Raw genomic sequence first — 27,770 nt, forward strand, 5'->3', positions numbered from 1 at the left:
CTTCCTTCTACCCAGATGTGGCAAAGAGATTTGTAGCTCAGGAACAGCTCAACTGGCTGTGGCAGGCTGCCTGGAATTCTGGGCGAGAGGAATTCTGTGGCCCTGGGCAAGCACAGCATGCCAGGCAGATGAGCGAGGCAAGTGAGCGCCGGCCTGCTCCACGCCGCGCACTCTGACGACGCGTGGGCCAGACGGCAGTTACGTGCCCACCTCCAGGGCTGATGTCCGAGGCCCCTGCAGTCACCCAGGATACAGAAGCAACGTTCTCTGAGACGCAGTGGGCTTGTCCCCGCCTCCACGCCAGGGGCTGTCTCGGCGCCTGCCTCTGCGAACATCCAAATCCCACCCGCACCTCCAGCCCCAGTTCAAAACCGCAGCTCCCGGGGGTGTGACGGAAGAAGATGTGGGGCGCTGGGCACCAGCCAAGTCTCAAGGCCGGCCGGGCCGGGTGGCACATAGCGCGTCTCCTCCAGCTCCGGCAGCACCTGACAGGTAGCCCTGCAGGCCCTCCCAGCCTCGGGCGCACCACCTCCTAAGGCAGCCGTCCCATCGCGGACCGGCTCTCCGTGCGCAGTGCTCTTCCTTGTGGGCAACTGAAATCTGCCACCAGGAACTGTCAGCCAAAACACCACACAAATCTAGCGGCCCCAAAGGCTGCTCCCATTTCCCACCGCAGCTCAGTGGGTGTGCCCTCTGGATCCCAATCACCAGAAGTGAAATCCTGACTCATCAGCTGGGACTCTGGGCAAGTAGCTTGCCCTCTCTGGGCCTCAGTCCCCTCATCTGTAAAATGGGGGAAATAAAAACCCCTCACCTTCGGGTTGCTGGGATGACCCATGAGACACCCATGTAAGCTCCCTGGCACACACTGTAAGCGGCCAATAAACATCAGCAATCCCTACCATCTACCACACTGCTGTAGCAGGCCTGTTTCCACGAGCTCTGTCCTGGCCCAGGCTCCGTCCCTCTCCTGACACTCAGCCCACTTTCTCAAGACCAGACTTGCGCTTGGCAAGTGTCCAGTTCTACAGCCTCCCTTAGGGGTAGCTGTCTCAGGGGACACATTTCAAACCCTAGCCCCTCCCCCAAAACCTCTGCCCAGAGCTCAGGCAGGCCATCCTAGCAGCCCAGTGGAGCCAGCACACAAGAAATGCAGCAGGAAACAGACCATGACAGGGAGGATTCTTCTCACCCCTCCTAGTCTTGGCCCAAGTCTCTAGCCTCACCACCACAGACCCCCAAAAGTATCCCCACCAGATCACCAAAGTTGCCTTAAAAACACACAGACACCTGAGCAAACAGATATAATCTTGTCAATTCCATGCTCTACAACCTTCCATAGCTCCCTTCGGCCTATTAGGATCAAGTCAAAAAGCCTCACCCCAGCATTGAAAAGAAGGAAATCAGGTACTCAGCGCTTGTTGAGTACCCGATTCTGTGCCAAGGTCTCGGCTACATACTTTATATGTATTACACCTCTTAAAAACTCCCTCTAAGGCTGGTCGTATTACTGCATCTCACAGGGGAGGAAGGCGAGGTTCCAAAACATTAAGCCTCGCCTAGGCCACGTGGCTCAGAAGCATCAAAAGCAGACCTGGAGGCCAGGTCCATGGCCCAGCTCCTGCTTCATTCTCCTGCTCTTCTGCTCCAGTCCCTCCCTGACCACACCATCATCCAGCCACCACAGGGCCCACAGTCACCCAGCACGCTCGCCTCCTGCCTCGCTGCTCTTCCTCAGGCTTCTCTCCCCCTGCCTGGAACTTACCTACCCATCACCTGACGACTTCTACTCAACCCACAAAGCCCTCAAGTTTCCTCCTCCGTGAGACCAACCCTCAGCCCAGCTCCCCCTTCCATGAGACAAAACCAATCCCTTCCTTGGACGTGCTTCCCAGGCACTTTGTCTCTACCCACATTAGAGCATGACTTACCAGTCCCCAAGCCAGCAGCGCTGCTGTCTGCTCGCTAACGTACATCACTCATCTTGATACCACCACAGCTCAGTGTGTTTGCTTGAATACGTGAACGAATGATGTCCCTTCTAGACTTACAGACCAGGAAACAGAGGACAGTCAGAGCCCTGACCTTTGCAGGGACAACTGGTAAACAGCCCACCTAGAGTAGCCTCCTGGAGGTTACACCTGGCAAAGAGCTCATCCTCGGGTGGGTACACCCGAGCAAGTTCATCGGGACTACCAACTCCACCGTTAGGAAGTAGCGCATCCAAACGGTGAAGTTGTGGCAAAAGGCAGCATCGGTGACTTCTGGGAGCCACAGTGCTGAGGAGGGACATCTGGGCCTTCTCCACGCCCCCACACTGGCAGGGAGCCCCACACAGGGCTCACTCCTACACACAGGAAGCAGCAATCCGGGGGCAGAAGCAGCGCCTCTTGCTGACCTGGACAGAAAGACGCCTGGGCCTGGAGGGGGCCTCGGCCAACAGCACCCCGCTCCAACAGTTTATCAGCCCTGGGTCGCCGTGGGGAAGAGAAGGAAAGATGAGCTCTCCGTCCTGACCCACTTTTCCCAGAGCTCCCTTCCCAGACCCGGCCCGGCCCTGCGAGTTCCTTCTCACCTTGTGACGTCAGCGAGAGAAACACTCACATACGTAGTCATAGACAGAAGACTTTCAGCTCATCAAAACCACTGAGTCGGGACTTCCCTGGTGGCGCAGTGGTTAAGGATCCGCCTGCCGATGCAGAGGACACGGGTTCAATCCCTGGTCCGGGAAGATCCCACACGCCGCGGAGCAACTAAGCCCATGTGCCACAACTACTGAGGCTGCGCTCTACAGCCCGCGAGCCACAACTGCTGAAGCCCACGTGCTGCAACTACTGAAGCCTGCGTGCCTAGAAGCCCGTGCTCCGCAACGGGGGAAGCCACCGCAATGGGGGGCCCGCACACCACAATGAAGAGTAGCCCCCGCTCACCACAACTAGAGAAAGCCCAGGCGCAGCAACGAAGACCCAACACCGCCAAAAAATAAATTAAAAAAAAAAACAACCACTGAGACTCCCACTTCACAGACAAGGAAAACGGCACCTAGAGGTAGGTCCCTACACAGCTCTCTCCCCACTCTGCTGCCCCCCTGACCCGCAAGTACATCACAGCTCTCCCTCAAGTGAGGCAGAACAGACAAGCTCCTCTGCTTCCCTTCCCCGGGCAGGCTCGGACCCTGAGGAAGCACCAGGCACCGAGCTGAAGGCTCTTCCGGCTGCTGCTGGTAAAACTGCGGAGAAGACCAGCCCACACCCAGGTTCTGTTTCAGGAGACCTAGGGAGGGGGTGGGGAGTCTTCACTTCTCAGAAGCTTCCCAGGGGATTCTGAAGACAAGGATCCAAAAACTACACCTGGAGAGACCTAGGAGTGACTCAGAATCAAAGCCATCTGCCTGCCCATTTGTAACACCAGCCTTAAAATCGTCCATACCCTTTGACCCAGTAGCCCCACTTCCAGGTATTTATCCCGAGGAGATGAAGAAGTACACAGATCCTCACAGCGACATGACTTATACTGAAAAGTGGGACATTTCTAAATCTCCAATCGAGGGGAACTGGTGACACACATCTTGATATGGCAATACTGTACACCCATCAAAAGTGATTCCTTTGTTCACTCTTTAAAAAAAAGCTTTATGGTAGTAACCTCCCGTTAGTAAAAGCACCTGCAACTTATTCTTTTGATTGCCTGCATTTTTAAAATTCTCTACCATAAGCATGGCGAATCACATGTTAAAACCAAGCAATCATTTTGTTTTAATTACTGGCATCAGACCTAAAGCACGAAGCCCAGTTCAACTGGAGGAGGAAGGATTGCAGGTGGCATCTAGTTCAACCATGAACGTGACAAAAGGAACACCTTCCCTGCCACGCCCGAGGTTCTGCTTGAATACTTCCAGCCGTCAGGAGCTCATTTCCTGTCCTAAAGCAGTGGTTGCTGGCAATTAAAAAGTTGCTCCTTAGTCTGAGCACGACTCTACCTTCCTGAAGCTAAAATCCCCATCTCTCTTGCAGCACAAGACATCAAAAGTTCAATAAATACACACAACAGAGCTATTTTTCTAATCAACTGACTTAAAGGGTGACTACCCGTATCTTCCCACTACAGCCAAGATGTCAATGTGGGTTTTGGCAAGCACTGCTGACGCGTATTCCCAATGCCATGTTTAAACAGAGTGCTGGTCACCCCCCGACAATCACCTAGATGAGTATTACAAACATCCCTACTGAGTCAGCTGTTCCACGCACTACAGCGGGCCCTCCCCCGCTGGTGACTGCGACAGCCCCGCGATGGCATGGGCAACTCTTCACCAAGAGCATTTTTGGCAGGTGAGCAATCTACCTGAGGTTGTTAGCTCAGCCAAGACACACAGACGCCACACCACCAGAAGCCGGCCATCGGGAGCAGGCAAAAGCCCCTTCCCTCGAGGACAGCAGCCCACAGAAAAGTGATGCTTCTTTCCTCCCTCTCTTACTTATTTCCTTTTATTCCCATTTCCCTTCCAATTCTACTCCCCCAGGCACTTAGGCGACCATTGTTTTGTCTATCTTTTCTTGTGTGTTCTTGAAAAATGGGCACTGTTTTGTATTGTTAATTTACATAATAGCGCCGCAGTATCCATCTCACTCTACTTCTTACTTTTTCAAGGAGCACCATGCTTTAAGCTCCAACCCATTGCCATGTGTGTGTCTCATCAGTCACTTGGAACCACTGCACTGTCAGCTCTCCCAGGGATGGATGCCACCCACGGAGCACTGCAGTGAACCTTCACCTCCCTCCGGGAACTTGCGAGGGAGCCTGGGGCATTCACACTCAGGAGAGGGGCTGCAGGGTCAGGGCTTGGCGGCTGCCCTGCCAGAGGCTCCAGGACGGCTGCACCAGCAGGGGTGAGTTCCCACATCCCCACACCCCGCTGTCCACGGACATCATCTAGCTTTCTAGTTTCTGCCAGCCTAGGAGGTGGGAAAGGAGAGGGTTCACTGTGGATTCTTACCAAACCTGCCAGAACCATGCCTCCTAGGAGAGCAGCGAGAAAGGCATTTGCCACGGTAAGCGTCAGTAGCGCTGATGGAAACAACTGCTCATTAATAAAAATCTCCACTGGGAAACCTCACTCCCTGGAGCTGTCACAGACTGCTAGAGCACAAACACCACGCACCACCTTGCAAAATGCCCTGGATCCCACCTGCTGTGGTCAGTGGAGGAGCCTCCCAAGGAAGCCGACTGCTCAGGAATGGGCAGCGATGGGCTCTCAGCCGACTTCACTTCTTTATGTGCAATCACACAGTGCCACCACCAAGGACTATTATGCACAGCTCATACCACATGTGACACCCCATGTGATCTGACAGCACCTGAAGCAGTCTTTACCTGTTCAATGCGTCCCAGCAAGGTCAAATTGCTCTAAAGATTGCTAAACGCTGATTCCAATCTCTGTGCTAACTTCATCACGGATCAGGAGCCAAGAGTCTGCAGACCAGCACTGGTTTGTAGACCACACCGAGTGTGGGACAGAGCGGGGAACAAACCAACCAACCTGCCCTGGAAGGCACAGCGTAAGGTGGCGCTTCATTGTAATAACAATACAAATATCAGCCGACGCTCCCACAGTGCTCACTGGGTGCCAGGGACTGCTCTCAGCACTGCAAAACTAGCAACTCCTTTAACCCTTACAAGACAAGGTCTTACTATTATTCTCATTTCACAGATGAGGAAACCAAGGCACAGAGACGGAGAGTGACTTGCCCACGGTCACAGTAAGTAGCAGATCCAAGATTTGAACCCAGTTCTTGACTCGGACACAGGCTCTTAACCACTCGACTAAGCGGATTCCTGAGTGACCTGACCCCTCCCCACCTGCTCCCTCACTGTAAGGTGGAGTAAGGACCCCCAAAGGGTTGCTGAGGTCAAATGCGGAAATACAAAAATAACAGACCAGGTATCCTGTGCGATAAAAACACCTACCATCTGCGCAGTGCACAGCGATCTACGTGCATGGGACCATCCACCTACTTTCACACCAGCTCGGAAGGCAGTGGCGTCACAGGTCCCATCAGAGAGCGAAGGATAAGGCTTGGTGACGCTATGTGAGGTGGCCACGGGGACACAGCTAGAGGGCAATGGTCACTTATTTCTCCTCAGCCACCTCACTCCTCAACCGCTCCCTTCTCCTCCCCAAAGAGAAGGCCAGCAGGTGGGAACGGGTTTCAAGTTCCCTGGAGGACTCAGGGACTCTGATTTCTAAACACCCCAGCTGTAATTCTCAGACTTGAAACTTAGGAGAAAAAAGAAGGCCTTTCAATCCATCTAAGGGCTCACAGAAAGCCAGCGAGGCACCTCTAGGGATTCCAAGAAGGCTAGTCGGTCTACACCCCCTTACCCCACCCTCCTCTGGCCACAGTGCCCTCTCCCACATTCTACCGACCACCCTCCAGCCCATGCCAACCCCGCCTATTCCTCTAGGCAGGCTCGGGCTCAAGCAACCTCACAGAGAACCGATGCAGGGAGAATGACTGGACGCAACAGCCAGGCTTGCCCTGTGCCTACTCAGGGCCTGCTGAGTACACGCCCTAAACAGAAGCCCCAAATTCCTGTGAAGACCCACTATTCACAGAATGGATTTTCTCCCAAGCCTCCTGCCCCTGCTCTGCACGCTGTCTCATCAGGCCGGCCTTCCTCCTTGTCCCTGTCCAGCGCCCACCCTCACCCAGCTCACAGCGCACTGATCTTTAGGCGGCCCCCTCTGTGCTGCATGACCTGTTCTGCTGGACACCTGCTCCCTCGGGCTCGGGCTTTCCAATGAGACAATAAACTCCTGGTGGGCAGGAGCCATCTTCTTTGTCACTGTTTTGAGAATCTTACAGGTTTCTGCAAATACACTTGTCGTCTGCTATAAACCACAAAATGGAAGGTGAGGAGAAGCAGGTCAATAAGCTAAGCTGATGACTTTCCAGCATTTCTAAAAGCTCCGGAATAGGCAGCACAACCAAAAACGAAAACCTCTGAGGAAGAATAGGATATACCTTCCATCGAAAAGAGCAAATCCAAGTCGGGGCGTCCAGCACGGGACTGTGGCGTCGCTCGTGAGCGAGGCTAATGTCTTTCTCACCTCTGCGTGCTCAGCACTCAGCAGCGCCTGGTCGGAGCCCTGACCAGTTCACACTGGATGGATGATGGATGGGCAGACGGACAGGCAGTTGGACAGATAAAACTTGGACCCGACTCAGCCCGGTCTCCACCCTAAAGGCTGGGTGATCTCATGCAAGAAGACAGTGACCACCTCTGCTGAATTTTCACATGGGAAGTCCTAATGTCGGATTGGCCAAAAAGCTCATTCGGGTTTTTCCCTAACATCTTACGGAGGAGACGGTCGTATATAATAAACTCTCACACACGGGCCCGAAATTCTAAGCTGCTTCAGGTTCAGCTATATTTTTTCCAGGAGAAGGACCCAGAGCCAGCACATTTTCGGTTTGTTATTCTCTTGCTTTTTCCTGGATCCAGTTCCCACCGAGGCTGGCCATGGGGGTGGCCGGCTCAGTGTCCACAGGGCCTTTACCCTCTTATCTTTATTAAAGGTTTTTTCCTCTGGGGCAAGAGGCTCAGTGGCGTCATTTTGCTTTTTGAACTCTGTCCCGTGACTAAGCAGTAAGAAACCACACAGTCAGCCCTAGAAGTTTTTGCTGTGTCATAAAAAGAATGAGACAAGGAGGTACCTCCTGCCAACATCACACCCATTCTCTGACTCAGCACTAAATTTAGATGTCACGTCCTATGTTTGCATTCAGAGAGTACCCCCTGTGTGACAGGTGCTCAGAACATGTCTGCTCAATGAATGAACCCTGTCACAAAGAAGAGGAGGGGTGTCCAAGGCTCAGGACACAGAAATATCACTGGGGACCTTCACAGGATGGCCCAGGATACAGAACAAATGCAGATTCTATAAAGAAACTGACCAAGACTCCAAAGCCTGCCCAGCCTCTCAGCAGCTGGAGGCCCTGAGCAAGGGGACAAACCTCTCTTGGCCTAGTCTGCCCATTTGTGGAACATAAATAACAACTGCATGGTCTGATAAAAGATTTTTTCTCAATGGTCAGGAAGGAGAGCTGCAGCACAACTCCATGAACTGCGACGCCCTGTTACATGCTGGAAAGGCTGGTGCCTGCAAAGCCAGGCCTGGATCAGAAAAAACCAGTCAAGGCTCCTGAGACTCCCTGCCCAGCCTGTGGCTGGTGGAGATGCCTTGGAAGGAGCCCCGGCCTGGGAAGAGACCTGGATCCTGCGTCCAGCTGCACCGAGGCATGCTATGAGAGCCCGGTGGAGTCCCTTTGTGTCTTTGGACTCTGCTATTTCTCATTTATAAAATCAGCAGTCTGGGCAAAGTGGTCTCTCAGATCCCTTGCAGCCGCGATACTCGACAATCTTAAGCTGCTTAAGAAACATAAACAGGAAACGAAAATTCTGGCCAGATGAGAAGAAAGTGAGGTTACCCTGAGCAAGACGAATGGAGGTTATCCTGAGTATTGAAAAGGTCATTATACTTCTCTAAAGTATGACTTCTTACATCAGAATATAAAGATAATTAAGTTTCTTCCCATGTGTTTGTTATCCCATCACTCACTATTGGCTGGACAGATTTTTCACCACATTTGGACAGCAGATTTGCAGTGGTCAAAATGATATACAAGAATATTCGTTTGGGAGTCCCAGGCCATCTTAAGGAGTCTGACGGTTACCATCCAGACAAGTAACCTGAAGCTGACTCAGAGAGAGGCCTGAGAGCCACCTGGGAGAGACAGGCCATACCTAGAAAAACACTGTGGGTAGAAAAAACACACCCTGGCTTGAGACGGCCACCAAGGCTGCAGCTCAGAGTCACAAGCGATCATCTCTGCTGGCTTCCCACACAGGCAGCTCCACAAATCCCACCTGCAGGCTGCATATCAGAAGGGGCTTATTTATGCAACAACAACTAACAATTCTCTTACGGAATGTAGGGGTAGGGCCAGTCAGTGATAGTATTAAAAAAAAAAAAAAAAAAATAGAAGAAGTTTTCAGAAAAGGTAACCACTTCCCACCTGACCCCATCTGATGGGATTTCACTCTGCTCCTTCCCAATCACTTGTCTTGCGTAGCAGAGAGCGGTTTTTTTTTATTAGCTGCACTGTGGTCACTTGTCATTTTTGACAGCATGGTTCATCCTGAAAGGAAACCTACAAAGGTAAACAGAGGAAGCAGACAAAGACAAGAGTATCTGGTGGAAGCACAGCTGCCACTGGCAGCAGCCTCTGGGTCCAGCTGTGACTCACCAACCCAGCTCAGCTCAGGCAAAGGAAGGTGAGGCTTTGGGTAGCTCTTCACCTCCCTCTTCATGGAGAGCATCTTAAAACAAAAGCATCCAAGCACACTGGTTTTCAAACCCTGTTCCACAGAACTCTGGAGAACCCGAGGGAACTGTGCGGAGGCACCTCAGGGAGTCCATGGGGAAAAGGGCAAGCTCCAGGCCTCCATACCTGTTCACCACAGCACCTGTCTATCTTATATATCTGGCTTTCATGTAAGAGTCCAGTTAATGAAAAGCATCCTACAGCTTAAAAAAAAAAAAAAAAAAAAAGGCAAAAATTAAAAAATTTAACTCATAAAGAACAGTTACATTTCACATGTTACTTCATTTAATTGTTCCCAACAGCCCTGTGAGAAAACTGAGGCTAAAGGGGTTTACGATCAGACTCCACAACCCATTCTCTAACGTAACCATCCCATGCTCACCCACCATCTATGTGGGCTCTCGGGGAAGGGACGTCACCACCTACAACAGTCCACTCCATAGCTGGATGGCACAGACCATTAAAACAAGTTCTACCTTAAACAAAAGGCCCAGGGAAGGGGGGGCTGCTGGGGATTCTAAAAGAGACTCAGAAAGGAGCATCAACTAAAGGCAACGTGTGGACCTTATGAAAATCCTGATTTGAACAAACCATCTATAAAGAGGCAGTTCTGCAACAAGGAAAACTGAGTATCAACTGGATATGAGATGACATTAAGAAATTATTAATATTGTTGGTTGTTGGGATAGGAAGGGTGGGAGGGAGAGGCAAGAGGCAGGGGATATGGGGATATATGTATAGCTGATTCACTTTGTTATACAGCAGAAACTAACACAACATTGTAAAGCAATTATATTCCAATAAAGATGTTAAAAAAAAAAGATTGTTGGGTGTAAAACTGGTCTTCTGGTTATATTTTTTTTCTAAAGGCCTTATCTCTTAGAGATACCTCCTCAAGTATTTATGGAGGAAGTGATAGGCTGTCTGGGATTTGTTTCAAAATATTACAGAAAATGGGACTTTCCTGGTGGTGCAGTGGTTAAGAATCTGCCTGCTAATGCAGGGGACATGGGTTCGAGCTGTGGTCCAGGAAAATCCCACATGCCACAGAGCAACTAAGCCCGTGCGCCACAACTACTGAGCCTGCGCTCTACAGCCCGCGAGCCACAACTCCTGAGCCTGCGTGTCACAACTGCTGAAGCCTGTGTGCCTAGAGCCCGTGCTCCGCAACAAGAGAAGCCACGGCAATGAGAAGCCCGTGCACCGCAATGAAGACTAGGTCCCGCTTGCCACGACTAGAGAAAGCTCGTGCAGCAACGAAGACCCAACGCAGCCAAAAATAAACAAATAACTAAAAAAAAAAAATTACAGAAAACAGAAGTTATTAGGAGAGCTGGGTATTCATTATATTATCCTCTCCATCTCTGCATATGTTTAAATTTTTTATAATATATAGTATAAAATTAAGGCAGGGAGGAAGGAAGAAAGGTTCTTCCTTATCTTTTTTTAAATATATATATTTATTTATTTATTATTTATTTTTGGCTGCGTAGGGTCTTTGTTGCTGCGCGCGGCTTTCTCTAGTTGCAGCGAGCGGGGGCTACTCTCGTGGTGCGTGGGCTTCTCACTGCGGTGGCCTCTCCTGTTGCGGAGCACAGGCTCTAGGCGCGCGGGCTTCGGTAGTTGTGGCTCGCGGGCTCTAGAGCGCAGGCTCGGTAGTGGTGGTGCATGGGCTTAGCTGCTCCGCGGCAGGTGGGAATTTCCCAGACTAGGGCTCGAACCCGTGTCCCCTGCAGTGGCAGGCGGATTCTTAACCACTGCGCCACCAGGGAAGGCCTCTTCCTTATCTTGAGCTCAATTCTACCTCCCAGTATCTTCTACCAGTCGTCTCTCTGGGGTCAGAAAGAATCAGGTCTCATCACCTGCCCACGTCCATCAGAAAACAAGCATCCAAGCCCCTCTAAAGTCTCCTTTCCTTTAAAATAACTCTTCCCGAGGTCCTTTTGGAGCGGAACTCCTCGTAGCTCATGGCAGTGCCCTCCTTAATGGCAGGCTCCAGGACCAGAAAACTGTGAAAGTGTGTTCTGAGCAGCCTCAGGAATGTGGGCTTCCTGGTCCATGCCCACTCTCGACTCCCCCTTGAGCATCTCTCTGTACCCTGTGACACCTCCTGATCCCAAGGGCAAGGAGATTGGCTCTCTACTCAAGGGCAGGCTACCCCCAAGAGCAGAAGCAGCAGCAACAGCTTGCCCTCGCCTCACATAAATCACCTCGATCCTCACCAAAGCCCTAGGAGGAGAATATTAGCCCTTTTATAGATAACGAAAAAGAAAACCCAGAGAGGTTAAGTGCCTTGTTACAGTCACATAGACTAAGATTAAAGAGCCAAGATTTAAACTTGTGGGGGTCCCCAAGTCTGGGTTCATGACACTCAGCTCTCTGTGTCCTTACTCCTGGGCTCCAAACACACCAGTGATGCTCAGGCCACCCAGGTCATTCATCTGTATCACCTATCTTCCCAGAAATAACTTATCACTCTCCAGGCCATCTTCTAGCTCTCCAGCCCAACAACTCCCCAGGGCTCAGAAAAGGTCTGCCCAAGAGCTAACCTGTCCTGGACACGCAGTCACCAAACCCCTGAACAGGTCTCTATACATCCTTCCAAGGTGCCCCTGGAAACCCCAACTATGGACCAAAGCCCAGCTCTAGAGAAGACCACAAGAGGTTTAACCATCTCAAAGAATAACCATCACGAACAAGACTTCATTCTTGTTAAGCCACACTGGGGAAACTGAGGCCCAGAGAGGCCAAACATCTTGTGCAAGATCACGCACCGAAAAAATCTACTGGTCCCAGAATCCACTACACATCTGAATTGTCAACATATCCAAAAAAATCTACTAGCCCCAGAATCACATATGCCCATTTCAGCTGGTATCAGAATTCAAAAGAATGGGAACGTTTAACGTTTTGGTTCCTTGAATGAAAGAGCTGGGGGAAAATTCGAAAAAGGATGGTATACATTGATGTTCCAGTTCCCTGCACTAATGCTGAAGTTTTCCAAGAGTGCACCTCTCAGAACACTAATGTTGCAAGATGCTCAGTGAAAAAGGGTTTTGTGGTCAAATCAGTTTGGGAAACGCTGCATAGTGAACCCCTCCAGTAAAGTCCCAAAGCACACTGGCTTACTGGTGCTTGAGAGGCTCCCAGTAAAGGAGCCTGTGTGACCTGCTCAAACCAACACTGCTCAAATGTACTTGACCAGAGAACCTTTTTACAAATAACACCATTGACATCCCACCAAACTACTGTTTAGAAGATATTTCCTTGGGAAATGCTGATCTAGGTTTTGCTAAAGAAAATCTTGATAGCCAGTTAACCCTGGATTCAAGTCTATGTAACCAAACCAACCCTGAATGGGGTAAGGAGCAAGTGTCTACAAAGCGGAAATAACTAACATACTTGGAGGCCTTTGGGGATGGAGATACTAGTACTACTGCAAACATGAAGAAAATGTGTGAACACCCCCTGGCTGCCAGATATGAATGCTGCTGGGATTCTATGGTCAACAACTTCTGCCCTCAAAAGAGTCACAGATGACTACTGAAACTAAAATCTTTATTTCTGGTCCAAAGGAATTGTGCTAAGGCTTTCCAAAATGAGTCTGGGGGAAAAATATACAACTTTTAGAAGAAAACAATAAAATGTTGAACTAGGACTCCAGCCAGGCCACTCACCCCTGAGTCAAGGTGCTGTGGACAGTAGGGATTCCCTTAATTAAAACTCAAAGCAAACAGTATGGAAATTCCTCAAAAAATAAACACAGAATTACCACATGATCCATAATTCTACTCCTGGATATATAATCAAAAGAACTGAAAGTAGGGCCTCAAAGAGATATTTCTGCACCAATGTTCATAGCAGTTTTATTCACAATAGCCAGGAGATGAAAGGAACCCAAAAGTACACCGGTGGATGAGTGGATAAACAAAATGTGGTACATACATACACTGGAATATTATTCAGCCTTAAAAAGGAAAGAAATCCTGTCACATGCCGCAACACGGATAAACCTTGAGGACATTACCCTAAGTGAAATAAGTCAGTCACAAGAAGACAACTACTCTGTGATTGCACTTATACGGGACATCTAAAGTAAACAAATTCATAGAAACAGAAAGGAGAATGGTGGTTCCCAGAGGTGGGGGAGGGAGGAATGAGGAGTTATTGTTTAATGGAGACAGAGTTTTGGTTTTGCAAGATGAAAAAGCTCTGGAGACCTCTTACACAACAATGTGAATATACTTAGCACTACTAAACTGTACAGTTAAAATGGTTAAGATGGTGAATTTTATATTTTGTGTTCTTTACTACAATTAAAAATTTTTAAATAAAGGAAGGAAATTTTGACACATGTTATATAACATGGATGAACCATAAAGACATTATGCCGAGTGAAGACAAGCCAGTCACAAAATAACAAATACTATATGACTCCATTTTTATATGCGATACCTAGAGCAGTCAAATTCACAGAGACAGAAAGTAGAATGGTGGTTGCTAGGGGCTAGGGGGAGGGGAGAATGGAGAGTTATTGTTTAATTGGTAGAGTTTCAGGTTTGAAAGATGAAAAAGTTCTAGAGGGACTTCCCTGGTGGTCCAGTGGTTAAGAATCCGCCTGCCAGTGCAGGGGACACGGGTTCGATCCCTGGTCCGGGAAGATCCCACATGCCACAGAACAACTAAGCCCATGTGCGCCACAACTACCGAGCCTGAGCTCTAGAGCCTGCGAGCCACAACTACTGAAGCCCGTGCGCTCTGGGCTCTGTGCTCCCCAACAGTAGAGGCCACCGCAATGAGAAGCCCGCGCACTGCAACGAAGAGCAGCCCCTGCTCACCGCAACTAGAGAAAGCCCGAGGGCAGCAACGAAGACCCAGCGTAGCCAAAAAAAAAAGAAAAAGTTCTAGAGATGGATAGTAGGGACGGTTGCACAACAATGTGAATGTACTTAATACCACTGAACTGTCCACTTAAAAATAAATACAACAGTAATTTTATGTTATGCATATTTTACCACAACTAAAAAAATAGAAAAATATGGTTCAAATGGTAAATGTTATGCTATGTATATTTTACCACGGTATTAAAAAAACCAGCATCAAGGTCAACAGTCACCTCACAATTACCCACCAAGGGTTTAGAACTGGACGGCCAACATGGAACACTCCAAACATCTGTTTAATTTAAAATATTTCTGTAGCACTTTCGTGGAACTCTGTCTCAAAAAGATCAACAGACACACAATTCAGAGATATGCAATCTGCCCCAGGGAAAAGGTGAAAAAAAATGCAATATCTCCCCAACTCAATCCAATTTAAAATTCTTCTCTGCTGAACATGTTCGGCATCCCTACTGCACAGACTGATAGGGAGTTCAGTCCTCTTGCTTTATGCCCACTATTTCCGTGGCTCACATCTTCCCAAGGTTACAGGAAATTAATAAAGAACCCCCTTGAAATGGCCTGCAGAATGTACAGGTGGTTGGAATGAGGTGGAACAAAAAATTAAGACAACTCCTACGTTGCTCTCTTTTTCAGGAAATAGAAAGCCAGAGTACGAAAATCACTTAACACTAACACTAAATCAAAAATTAGTAATCATGACTTCCCTGGTGGCGCAGTGGTTAAGAATCCGCCTACCAATGCAGGGGACACGGGTTCGAGCCCTGCTCTGGGAAGATCCCACAGGCCGCAGAGCAACTAAACCCGTGTGCCACAACTACTGAGCCTGCACTCTAGAGCCCACGAACCACAACTACTGAGCCCGTGCGCCTAGAGCCCATGCTCCGCAACAAGAGAAGCCACCGCAATGAGAAGCCCGTGCACCGCAACAAAGAGTAGCCCCCGCTCGCCGCAACTAGAGAAAGCCCACACGTAGCAACGAAGACCCAACGCAGCCCAAAATAAATTAGTTAATTCTTTTTAAAAAATAGTAATCATGGTAGAGACCTGGAAGAAACGTCTTAGAAATCTACTCCAACCCCATCACCAAGCTTCCTTGGACCTAAGGCCACCCTGCAAGTACTGAGAACCCTACAGGACTGAGGAAGTCCTCAGTCAACACTGAACTTCTTCCAGCTTTACTTCTTCCAGCCTTCTACGTGGAAAAAAACAAGCCCCAGGTAGTTAAGAGGCTCATCCAAGGTCAAGATGTTGTACAGTTAGGAGCAGATCCCCATCCAAAACTCTTTCGAGGACACCAAGCTGACTTTCAAATTCTAAGTGCAAAAAGCGAAGGGCTCTCCAATCCTACACAGGCAGTGTGGTCGCTCCGCATGGCTCCTGGCAGCCAGTCCCACAATGCTGGTACCTGAGGGGTGACCATGGAGACTTCAGACACCAATGTCACACCACCTGCTTCCATCACAGACATGCTGTGGGTGGGGACATCCGTGAGTGCCGCTGGAACTCACCCTAGCCTTCCTGCACTCCCACAGCCTTCTGTCACTGTGAAGTCACCACTTAAGAATCTGCACTTATTTCTGAAGAGAATCTGGACTTATGCAGGGACACATCACTCATTCGCCACACAGCTGACTACTCATCCATCCAACAGAAATTTACTGAACGCCCATGTTGGGGCAGGCTCTATTCTAGGCATCGGGAATACAACAGCGAATTTGGCTCATGGAGACTACATTCTACTCTTGATGACCCACAGCCACAGTAAAAGCAACCCTGACATCTGTTCAGCACAGTTTACCAGGAGCTCTCCCGTAACCCTCAGATCAGGAGGATCCCAGGCTTCTGGTCCTAAGGCTGGCTCCAGGCTGCATTACCCACCACACTAATAAATGCTCCTTTTCTCCCACCATGCATTGTCAAATAGCACAGTGAAGTAGTTACTGTTTTCATTATTTTGTAGAGAGGGAGATAAGTTCAGAAAGGTTAAATGCCTTGCTCAAGGTCTAAAACCTAGTGAAATCTGACAACCTCCAACCACCCCCCTCCAGCAATGACCTCATCTGCTAATTGCATCATCACACAAAGATGAGACCACATCCTGGACATTCACCTGCTGCTTTACCTGCACGACATCCTTTCTGCTCTTCTTTTTTTGGAGAACTGCTTCTCCCCATTCTAAAGAACCACATGGTACTGGTACGAGCTGCCAATCACCCGACCCTATTGGTTGGGTCCACTGCTGGGCCAATCTTAGTCCTTTAGCCCCAGCCACGGTGACTGGGTCTCACACGGACATGTGACCCTAGTCAGGCCAATCAGAATCCTCCCGTGAGATTCTTCTGCCTGGTTTACTGGATACGGCTCCCTTTATTCTCTGGTCAGGGGCTGTGGAGATGAAGCCAAGAGGGGCCTGAGGTCATGTTCCAGGCCCACGGGAAAAGCCCGCGGCATTCAGGATCAATCATCCCAAGGCCAGTTACTCCAATTCATCCCAAGGTTTTGGAATATTATACAATAAATTTCTCTTTTCTGACTAATACAGTTTGAGCTAAGTATCTGTCACCTGCAATACGGGTGCCTGAACAAATACACAGAGGGATAAACAAAATCTGCCTTTCTCTCAGAAACCTCTTTTCAACCATCACTTTCAAGTTCCTCCACTACTTCCTTCTCAACACAATTAACAGAACCAAAAGAAAAACCACAATGGCTGGAGCTTTTACTTATGACCATCAAGGACAGAGTGGATGAAGAAAAGGTGGCTGGTACCTGAGGAGAGTGGGGAGAGAACAAAAGGCCCAGGTAACCTCTAATGAATAATAGATAATCCACACCTGACAATCAGCAGCCAACTGCACTCATCCCACTGGAAACGCCTGGGGTTATTCTTTTTTAAAAATTCCTCCAGCTTTAACTTCTGACAAGTTCAGCCCCAGGTGGTGTATAAACCCCTTGCTCCGCCTAGCCATCATGGTCCTTCAGATTACCTCTGCATCTCCACCCACCCAGAGCCAATGCCCTGCTCACTCAGGCTGGTCTAATTTCTGCAACCTGAAAACACACTGCTCCTCTCATAGCTAGGAGTTTGTTCTTGCGTCTCCCACCCAGAACATCCTCCTTTTCCTCTGCACACGCAGAGTACCCCTTCAACACCCAGCTCAAGCCCCAGTCCCTCCTCGAAGCCTTCCTTGGCTTCTCCAGCAAACACTACTGTCTCCATCCTCTTAACTGTAGCGAAGCCAAGTCAGCCAGCTCTCCAGGAAACTAAAGAGGAGGCACGGAGGGGACGAGGAGGAGAAATTCAGCTCTGAGCACACAGTAGAGAGTGCCACCAGCAGTCACCATGTTCTGCCACTTCTGCTCCACGAGAGAGGCCTGTTGTGAAAACAGTTTGGGGAGCCCTCCACACTTAGATGGTAATTAGAGCCACTAGGGGTGGATGAGAGTATTTGCGGAAAGCATGTAGTAGAGCTTCAAAAGGAGGAAAAAGCCTGTTTGTATTTGTATCACTCAATTGATCTGTCTCATAATGTCACTCTCCTGAGTGTCCCATTCCCCCAACTAGGCAGCAAGCTGCAGGCTGGAATTACATCCTATGCACCCCGGCCCCACGTGCACCAAGAACAGGACCAGGCACCTCAGTCCTCCCCAATCTCATTTTGCCTCCCAGTGGCTGAGACAGGCCATGCAGCACCCCCAGCCCCATCTCACAGATGAGGACGCTGAGGCTCAGCGCCAGGAAGGGGCCCCTCACTCCAGGGACAGGCGGTTGAGGAGCTGCAAGTGAGAAAACCCAGATGTCAGCAACTGAATCAAAGAGAAAAAACAAAGGACCTCGTGGGTTCCGAGTGAACAAACAAGATCCTGGTACTACCATGGAAGAAACTCGAGAGACCTGAGCCAGTCAGAGGAGAACAGTTCTCTCCTCTCTCTACCACCAGTGGGGACAAAGCGGCTCACTCCTTCCCTACAGATGCTTGTATTGGGACAAGGAAAGGCTACAAAATTCCAGAGTTCCCCAATGCAGGAAACGGCCTAAAACTGTAATGGGAGGGCCAAACCAGGTAAGAGGAAAAACCACCCCCAACATGGAATCAGGAGCACTGCAATTCACCTGACTCCAGCTCCTTTCTGCCCTGCAGCTCCTGGCCTGTCCTCAGACCTCACAGATGGCGGGAATGGAACCCAGCGTCACGCAGAAAAGGCACGAGGTGCCACAGAACTAAGTGAGATATTCAAGTATGCAATAAGATAGAAAGGCTCAATAGCAATGTACTATCAATTCTGGTAGAGAAGTCCCCCTGCCCCCAGAATAAAACAACTGTGTCTTCTTACTCACCTTCATACCCCAGGCCTGAGCACGGTGAGTTGTAAACGTCCGGGGCTCTAACTGAGCCTGAGCAGAACAGATGAGCTTGGTTTGCTTACTGCCCCGTACCACCTAGGCCAGTTTCCTCCCCATTCCAGGCCCCATGTGGGGAGCGGCCAGACATCATCTGCGTGCAGCACAAACTCCCACAGCACACAAGTGCCAGCCATGGGACGGGCATTCTAGACCAGGGGCCCACACGGGATGTGGGATCCATCAAAGAAGCCCCTAACTGGGTGATGGCAGCACCTCCGATGTAGAAACAGTGACAAAGGGGCCTCCCCTTGAGACTACGGATCCTTAGGAAGCCAACCGGTTCCTCTCTGGGGCTCCCACAAGATGCTTGCACTAAGGCTGACTTACAGGCAGAGGTGTGCACCTGTGTGCGGAGTGGAACCTGCTGGGAGAGCAAAGACCAGGACACAGGGCTGAGTTTCCCTGACTTCGGCTCCTCGGGGATGAAACGGGTGCTTCCATTCCTTCAACCTGAGCAGTCCTTTTAGTCACTGAGCTTTGTGCCATAAAAGGGGCTCCCTGGCTAACAGAAAAAAAGCTGGCAACCACTGCACAGTAATTCATCCTTTAAAAGATCCCAACGCTCTGTGGTTCCCTTGCACACCGTGTCACCCCCTCATCCCCAGAAGCTGTACATGGCATCTTGCCAGACCAAATGCTATCCTACTTTTTTCCTAAAGTATTAACTAAAATGAACTTAACTTCCCTTGGAAACCTACACAGCTCTGCATTGTGGTAAAACTAGGGTTTGAAATCCTGCCCTTGAGGATAAAATCCAAACCCTATTTCATCTTTTCCTTAGATGTCAGGACCAGCTTCCAGAACTTCAGCTCTGTGAGGCCCCACCTTCTCTACCAAGCATGGAAAAGGGAGGGACCTAATTAATGGCAATTCATCTATCTATTCCAGAGATTAAAGCTAGCGCTGATTCAAACACATCCCATTGAAGACTTAAGTTTGCACTCAACTTCTGCGCTTCCTTGATCAACCTCCTCCTTCAAGCACAGAGAGCTAGGTAGACAAAAAGGCAACTAAGAAGAAAAAAAAGTTACCCCGAAGAGATTTCCCTCTGACCTTATCCTCAAGGCCACATCTGACAGCTCTTAGCATCATCCCAGGAGAGGACTGGGCTGCCCAGCAACTCAGACACGATCATAACTGGGGGACAGCGTAGGTCTGAGGAACAGAAATGCTGAAGAGTCAGAAACCCAAAGTGGAGACAGAAGGCCCATCAATGAAATGATATGCTGTGTGGCCAGCAGCTTAGTCTCTCTGTATGCCAGTTGCCTTCACTACCAAAAAAAGGTGGCCAATATCCAATGGAGCTGTTACCAGGAAGAGCTTATAAAATCATCTCCTTAATAAGTGAGGCTTTTAACGGCCCAATAAACACGTTTCATCAGCCTGTAGCCTACAAGTTGTTAAAGGCAGTTCATCAGCCCTCTCTGTTCACTTTTAAAACACGGACAAGACATAGAAAAGCAGCACTTGTTGCTTCCTGGTTCCAAATGGGTTAAATAAAACAATGGGTCATAATTGAAAACTCCTGGTGCCCAATACTTTGAGCAATTTAACCACTCCAAGCTGGAGTTTTCTCTCTGGCAAAGTAGGAATAATAGCGCAGAGAGTGGTAAACGAACGTGATACAGCAGAGTGCCTGCCACGACAGTAGGTGCCCAATAAATGCTGGCTCTTCCTTCCTCAGTCCTATGCCTTCTTCTTCAGCTTCCTTGTCTAAAAGCCTGGCTTTCCACACTCCCCAACCAGGCCACACCAAGCCTACCACTTGCCACAAACTCCCAGCAGTAACCCCCCCCACACACACACACACGAATACTCACAAATCCATCACCAACACCCAAGGGAACCCGTCACCAGCCTTCCCTCCTCAGGCAGCTCGGCACCCTTAGGGAGGGAACTGAGCCCCAGCAGCTACTACCAGGATTTTCCCATGGTGCAATGCAACTTCCCCAACTTTTCCCGGCCCACAGTTTCCAAAGAAACCTAGCAGGCATTGTGCATAATCAACCACAAGCCTGGGCGAACAAACAGACTGAGCTTTGGGCAGAGGGAGCTGAGAAAATCAAAAAGTGAAAAGGCACCAGTGGTCCTGAAACGGGGTGCCAGGGACCAAAATTCAGAAGTACCGGCCCTGAGCCCAGGTTCTGTTCTTCTAGACCTTATCACTGATTGAAGGCTAGCAGAGGCTCTCAAAGGACTGGTGGATGGTTAAGAGTCTTAGAAAAGGGACTGACGAACATCCCTCCGAGATCGCCCCGCGGCTAGACCTGGCGGTCTCGGGAGGGCCCCGCTGCCGCGGTACCTGGAGGATCAAGGCCTGCAGTGCGGGGCATTGTTCACAGCAAGGGTGGGATTGGGGGAGGAGGTGTGAAGTGGGGGTCCGCGCATCGGGCCCTCCCCAGGCAGGCTGAAGGAAGGAAAGTTCTCCTCGCGGCAGGCGCCAGGTAGATGAATGGCCCTCGCGACTTCCCCCTCGGAGAACCGGAGAGAGAAGTCGTGGAAGGCGGATCCGAGAGGCCGGGTGGGGGTCTCACACTCACCGGCGCCCTCGGCGGGCTGCGGCGGCCCGACGACGCCGTTCAGGTAGAGAATGGGCAGCAGGTGAGGCTGCGTCTTCTCCAGCGCCGCCCGCAGGTCCTGGAAGTGGTCCCGCTCCTTGGCCAGGAGCAGCTTGAGCAGCAGCTCCGCCTTAGCGCCTCCCGCCTCCTCGTCCAGCTGCCGCCGCTCGCCGGGGCTCAGCGCTCCTGCGGCCTCGAGCAGCCCGAGCACCGCCTCCACCTCTGTCATGGCCTGGGCCAGGCTCTGCTGACACTGGGCGAGCAGCTCCCGGCGCTGGGGCTCCATGGTGGCGGCCGCCCCGCCCCGCCGGACGGCTACCGGACTCCCGGAGGCCGGCGGGCGCGCAGGCGGGCGGGCAGGCAGGCGGGTGGCGACGGGCCCCGGGCGCCTCGGGGCGGAGAGCGGTGGCGGCAGCCCTAGAGCGCCGGGGGCCGCGAGGCCGCGGGGGCCATGGGCCGGGGCCTGGGCGGGCTGGGGGCCCGGGCGGCGAGCGGCGCTCAGCAGCGGCCGCCTCCCGGGCTCAGTAGCGCAGCCATGTTGGCTGCGGCGGCGGCGGGACTGGAAGAAGAGGAGGAGGAGGAGACGGAGGAGGAGAAGGAGGAGGCGGAGGTGGGGACGGCGGCCGGGGCGCGCCCCGAGGCCCGGCTCCAGCCGGGCATGCTCCCCCTCCCCTCCCCCTCGGCGCGCGCCGCTCCCCCGCCCGCCCCGCGAGAAAACTCTCCCCGAAACGCCGGCCCCGGCGCCGCCCCCCGAACACGATTACAACTCGGAAAGGAAAGTGGCCCGGCCGTCTTCGCCAGGCCCCCCGACGGCTCGGGAGCCGCCTCGCCCCGGCTCGGCTCACTGGGGCCCCGCGGCCGCCGCCAGCTCCGCCTTGCCCGCGCCCCGGTGTCGCCGCCGCCGGTCTGTCCCTCCGCCCTCCTCTCTCTCCCCTCCCTTCCCCCCGGCCGGCCTTTCAAGCGCCCGGGCGGCCGGCCCCGAGGGGATGGGCGAAGGGGAGGGGTCCCCACCTCCCCGCCCCGGGCCCGCCTCGGAGGCGGGGACATCGCGCGCGCTGGCTCTCCGGGTCTCCGAGGCCCAGGCGGAACCGGCGGTGGGGGATTCGGAGTCAGGGGCCTCGCGGGAAGCAGCCCACACCCCAGCACCCTCGGCCAGGCACACGGCCAGACCCCGAGCTATTGGAGACCCTCTCAAACAAAACCCTGCCCCGCCCCCATCCAGGGTCTTCTAATCTGAGAACTCCAAAATCAGGCCTGGAGACAATAGAGAGGACGTCCCCTAAACTTGGCCATCTCCAAATTTAGACCTCCCCCAAATCTGAGATTTCCCCACTCCAAGGAGCTATTATATAGAAAATGTCCCAGTATAATCCCGAGACTCGATTAATCAGGATCTTTCCCCTCACCCCCATTTTAGATGGGTTGGTTCCCAGTGTCTAAAGAGGCTTGGATGTTGGGGAGAGGGGGAGGGGATGTGTTACTGGCGGAGGAAGAGAGCCAGTGGGGTCTGCAGTGGAGCCAGTTCATCTTTTTGGCAAGAGAAATGCTCTCCTCCCTAGATGTCATCCCAGATTCTAGTCTCAGGAGAAGGTAAATCAATGGGCTTGCTCCCCTGATACCCTCAGTGAGGATCTACAGTTGGGCTCCAAGTCCAAGAATGCCTCCTGCCTTCCATTGTAGCCCTTTGTGGACACATAACCACTTACCTCCTGACTGCAGGAGGAGGTCCTTAAAAGCTGGAATCCCAGCTGATGACTCCCAATAACCCCACCTCGCCAGTGTGGAGTGGAAATCCCAAGGCCATTGCAAATGTCTGTGTCCCATTGAATGATGCTCAGTTACAAACACTGGGGACCACAGGTGCTTTTTCTGCTGTCACTCCCACCCCACAACTTCCAGTCCTCCCCCCAAAGCAGTTTTCTTGGAGTCTGCTTCTGTAAGGGGAGGAGTCTTTTTTTTATTTAGTGGAAACAAACTCTATATATAGTGGTTAGAACAAAAGTAGCAGTTTGCACTTCAGTTTGGATTTCCCTTTAAATAGCTACACAATGTGGGAACAAATCAATTACCCTGGCTGTTCTCAGTTTTCTCCTCAGGAAAATAGGGTGGGGAGAGTGTATTCCACCAGGGGTTATGAATAAGCTCGAGGGTGTCAGTGAAGCTTTTGAAATTATCTGCACTTTTCTGTAGACATGTATGTATTTTTCTGGGATGGAAGTCCATAGCTTTAGTCAAATTCTTTAAGGCCTCCATGACCCAAAATGGACTCCAAAATGGTGGAACTCAACTTTTTTCAGAGATCTCCCTGCTTAGGTAGTCTGGGCTTCTATGGCTGAGTGAGGTTCTAGGGGAGGGGAAGGCTGGCTATTGCACAGGGCCAGGGGTCTAGATAGGCTCCCTTGCTGTCCCTCCCAGTCCTGCCCCTGAGAGATGGTTCCCCCTTCTGGCCACCTGTTCCCCTACATCCTAAATCACCTACAAAAGCATCCACTCTTCAGTACGCACTTGGACCTCTGTTCTTAACTGGATTCACTAGAAATCTAGGGGTGGGAGGAAGGTGGAACGGAAGAGAAGTTGGAGACTAATTTGGTTTGTAGTTAGAACAAATTGTGACTAACTCCTAGGTCCAAATGGTGCCTGAGATAGGAGAGGGCAGGAGGAACGCGGCATCTCCCAGTGACCCCTAAAAGAGTGTTGGGGAGCATGGATGTTTTGCCCAGGGAAGCCTTCCTGGGAAGCAGTGAGGAAGTCCATTTGCTAAGAGTGCTTTCTCTCAGGGGCTGCACATTGATAGATGACTACTTTCAGCAAACCCTTTATTGGAAACTCTGGGGTTTTATGCAAAACATAAATTCTGGAGGAAATTGTTTACTTTATAAACATATTCGACCTTAAGTGCCCTTTAGCCAGTGACCTTGATATGACCTTGTGTTTCTGTACCATTTTATATCCTTCAGGGCACCTTTTCTCATACTATCTCCTTTGTGCCCTGTTCTACGTTGAATTGTGTCCCTGCCAAAAGATACGTTCAAGCCCTGACTCCCAGCACCTGTGAACGTGACCTGATTTGGAAATAAGTTCTTTGCAGATGCAATCAAATTAAAACAAGGTCATATTGGATTAGGTGGGCCCTAATCCAACATCTGGTGTTCTTACAAAAGAGGGGAATTTGGACACAGACACACACACAGGGGAGACTACCATGTGAAGACAGGCACAGAAGTTGGAATGATGCATCTACAAGCCAGGAAACGCCAAGGACTGCCAGCAACCTCCAGAAGCTGGGGAAAGAGGCCTGGAAGAGACTCTCCCTCAGAGCCTCCCAGAAGGAACCAATTCTGCCAACACCCTAATTTCTGACTTCCAGCCTCCAGAACTGTGAGCTAGTAGGTTTCTGTCATTTTAAGCTGCCCCAGTTTGTGGTAATTTGTTATGGCAGCCCCAGGAAACTAATACAGTCTCATCACAATGGACAAAGACGGGTGTCCCCATTTTACAAATCACCCTGTCACCTCACTCTTCTACTGCCTAAGAATTTCTCTGTAGATTTATATACCCTTCCTCCTTCTGATCTTAGAGAAAGAGCACCTCTCCACCTTCAGAACAGCCCTCCGTCCTATGGATAGAATCTTTGCACACATGGCCTCCTTCCCCTTTGCCAAAAAACAGGCCTGCATCTCCCCATTCTCAAAGGCCCCCTTTCCCTCTCTCATGTCCTCAGGAAAGAACCAGTGCCTGGCACCAGAACCTCCAGATGCGCATGGACCTCATAGCCCGTGGTTGGTGCTTTGCAATCTGCCTTCTGAAAACAACTCCCCCTAGAAAACTGCTTTCCCCTCCCTTAAACCTCCTGTTGCCAGCCCAAGGCCTTTCCCTCACACCTCCTCCAGCGTCTTCCACCCTGCTCTGCTTCACCCCACCCTGAGAACATCTTCTCTCTCCCCCACCGGCTCCTTCCTCTCCACAGTGGCTCTTCACCCCTCTTCTCCACCCACACTCCCTCCCTTTTAAAGGGTAATCACTTTGGAGCAGGACAGACATGAGCTCAGATCCCAATGCTGACACTCACTCCCTAGGTATCCCTGGGCTAGTTACTTAACTATTCTGAGCCTCCATTTCTGCATCTCAACACTGGGAATAAACATCACCCTTTGGTGGGGTTACTAGGAGGATTCAGTGACAGGATTTATACAAAGCCCTCGCTCAATGCCCAGTATGTGGCAGGCATATAAACCTCGTAATGTAGTGCTTGAGCAACTGCTGCAGTCAGAATGCCTCATTTAAATAACAGCTTTGCCCCTTATCAGCTGGGTAACGTTGGGTAAACCTTTCTGTGTCTGTTTCCTTGTCTGTAAAATAGGGATATTATCATCAAGAATAATATCAGAGGAGTTAGTGCTCTATCAATGGCAGGTGTCACTGTTCTTTTGGCTTCCACTGTCTCATCCATCTGAGAGGAAAGACTCCCCGTAGCATGTAGCAACTGGTTTTCGACAGATGTTTCTAGGCTCCTGAAAGAATGGTGCGGGCTCCAGCTGAAAGACTTCTATTTCACTTGTATTCAGACGACAGGTAAGGGCAGGGGCCCCTTCTATGTTGTTCTCTGCTGTATTCCCTTCCCACAACGCCTGGCATGTGGTAGGTGCTCAACAGATACTGTTTAATTAAGAAGCAAACATAATGAATGAATGAATGAACAAAAGAGTTTTGCACTGAAGCCCTACTTCACAAAAATATCTGCTAAAAATGGAAAGATGGGGAACGAGAGCATCTGAAAAAGGACCAGCATCAGAAGCAACGTGAGAGAGGTTCACACCTGCACGTGGGGGACAGGCTGGGAGCTCCAGGCAAAGCCTCTACCCCTGGGGGGCTAAGCAGCAGGACCCCCACCCTTTCCTGCCTTGCCCTGCCCTGCTACAAGCTTGGCCCACCAGACCCAACTGAAGATGCCTCTGCTCAGAAATACTTTCCCCAGCTTAGTGTAGCCTTGAGGGAGGTCATGGCCCCCTCCCAGTTTCTGCAAGCACAATCCTGCCGGAAGCCTTAACCCTTTGATACAGAGCCCATTCTTCACATTTCAACTTCACATTTCAACTACCTGCTTTAGGAAGCCAGACATGCCTTCCTGACCTCCTCTCAAAAGGGCTAGATACCTCTGCTCCTAGCTATCACTGCAACGTTTTACCTCCCCTTTATTAACATTTATCAGTGTGTATTCCTACAGTTGCCAGTTTACTTCTCTCTATCCCTTTGGTACACAGAATGCACCCTCGCAAGGATGTCCATGCCCTAGTCCCCAGAAGCTCTGAATATGAAATGTGTTATGTTACACGGCTAAAGGGACTGCGCAGATGTGATTAGAGTTACAGACTTTGAAATGGGGATCGCCGCCTAGATTATCCAGGTGGGCCCAATCTAATCACACAAACGGTTCAAAGCAGAGGATTTTCTCAGCCTGGAGGCAATAGAAGGGGAAGTTGGAGAGATATCCAAGCACAAGAAGGATTTGACATGCCACTGCCAGCTGAGATGTAGGAGTCCACATGCAAAGGGGGCAGAGAGAAGGTCTAAGGAGCAAAATGCAGTCCCCAGCCAACAGCTAGCAAAGTAAAAGGGACTGCAGTCCTGCAACAGCAAGGAACTGGATTCTGCCAACAATCTGAACCAGCCTGGATTCTTCCACAGCCTCCCGATTAGAGCCCAGATGGCCGACACCTTGATTTTACCCTGGCAAGACCCTGAGTGGGGAAAACCAGTCCAGCCATCTGGACCTCAGACCTACAGAGCTGTGAGATCTTAAATGCAGGTTGTTTTAAAGCTCTAAGTTTGTGGAAATGTTATTATGGCAGCAGTAGAAGACTAAAGATCCCCAAAGACTATGAGCTCTTCAGGGACAGAAACAATATCAACTGTTCATTGTTGAACCCCCAGTTCCTGCCAGAGTGCCTGCCACGTGATAGGCACCCAAAAAACCCTGTTGTATGAACCGATGGAAACCTACTCCTCCGCCAGGACTTGCTTTGGGAGTAATCATTTATGGTATCTTTGGAAAACAGAACCCAGTTCTCCATCAGCAATTGGAGGGAAAGCTTTCAAAGGAAAATACCTAGAAACTGGGCCTCCTCTGCAGGCTGAGTGAGCTGGGGCCCCAGGGGCCTCTTGACCCTGGGCTTTACGTCTTGACCCTGGGCTTTAAGCAGCAGCTGCTCCCTGGAGAAGAAACAGATCCCGGTGTCTGCTCCCCGTGTGTGGCTCCTTTGGCGGCAAACAAGATTGCCTTCAAGAGTGAGTGTGTGCACACGAGAGCTTGCGTGTGCACACATGCACAAGGGTGAGGGTGTTGTGGGCAGGAGTAGGGCTGTTTCAGCACGAGTGTGGGTGTCTGTGAGGACAAACTGCGCTAGTACCAACACTTGGATGTGTGTGAGTGGAGAAGCAAGCCTTCCTAGGATCCTTTCCCTGTTGCACCCTGGAAATTGCAAGTGGCCCAACATCCGAGATGTGACATTTAAAAGGA

The 27,770-nt window shown here is 50.8% G+C and overlaps 1 protein-coding gene across 6 annotated transcripts in view; it reads right to left on the reverse strand.

The window, feature by feature from the left end:
- The window catches only part of DLG5 (discs large MAGUK scaffold protein 5), a 121,077-nt gene extending 99,212 nt beyond the window's left edge, over nt 1-21,865 (reverse strand). For 2 of the 6 annotated variants that reach the window (XM_032608298.1, XM_032608302.1), the window contains exon 1: nt 21,236-21,863. In XM_032608298.1, coding sequence (XP_032464189.1) covers nt 21,236-21,539 — 304 coding nt within the window. In that variant the 5' untranslated portion in view covers nt 21,540-21,863. Of the gene's footprint in view, nt 1-1,931; nt 2,008-21,235 lie in introns of those variants that run through there. The other 4 variants (XM_032608296.1, XM_032608297.1, XM_032608299.1 and 1 more) reach the window with 4 other exon arrangements.
- Between the last annotated feature and the right edge of the window lie 5,905 nt (nt 21,866-27,770).

This window comes from Phocoena sinus, chromosome 16, assembly GCF_008692025.1.
Source record: "Phocoena sinus isolate mPhoSin1 chromosome 16, mPhoSin1.pri, whole genome shotgun sequence".
Classification (NCBI taxonomy): domain Eukaryota; kingdom Metazoa; phylum Chordata; class Mammalia; order Artiodactyla; family Phocoenidae; genus Phocoena; species Phocoena sinus.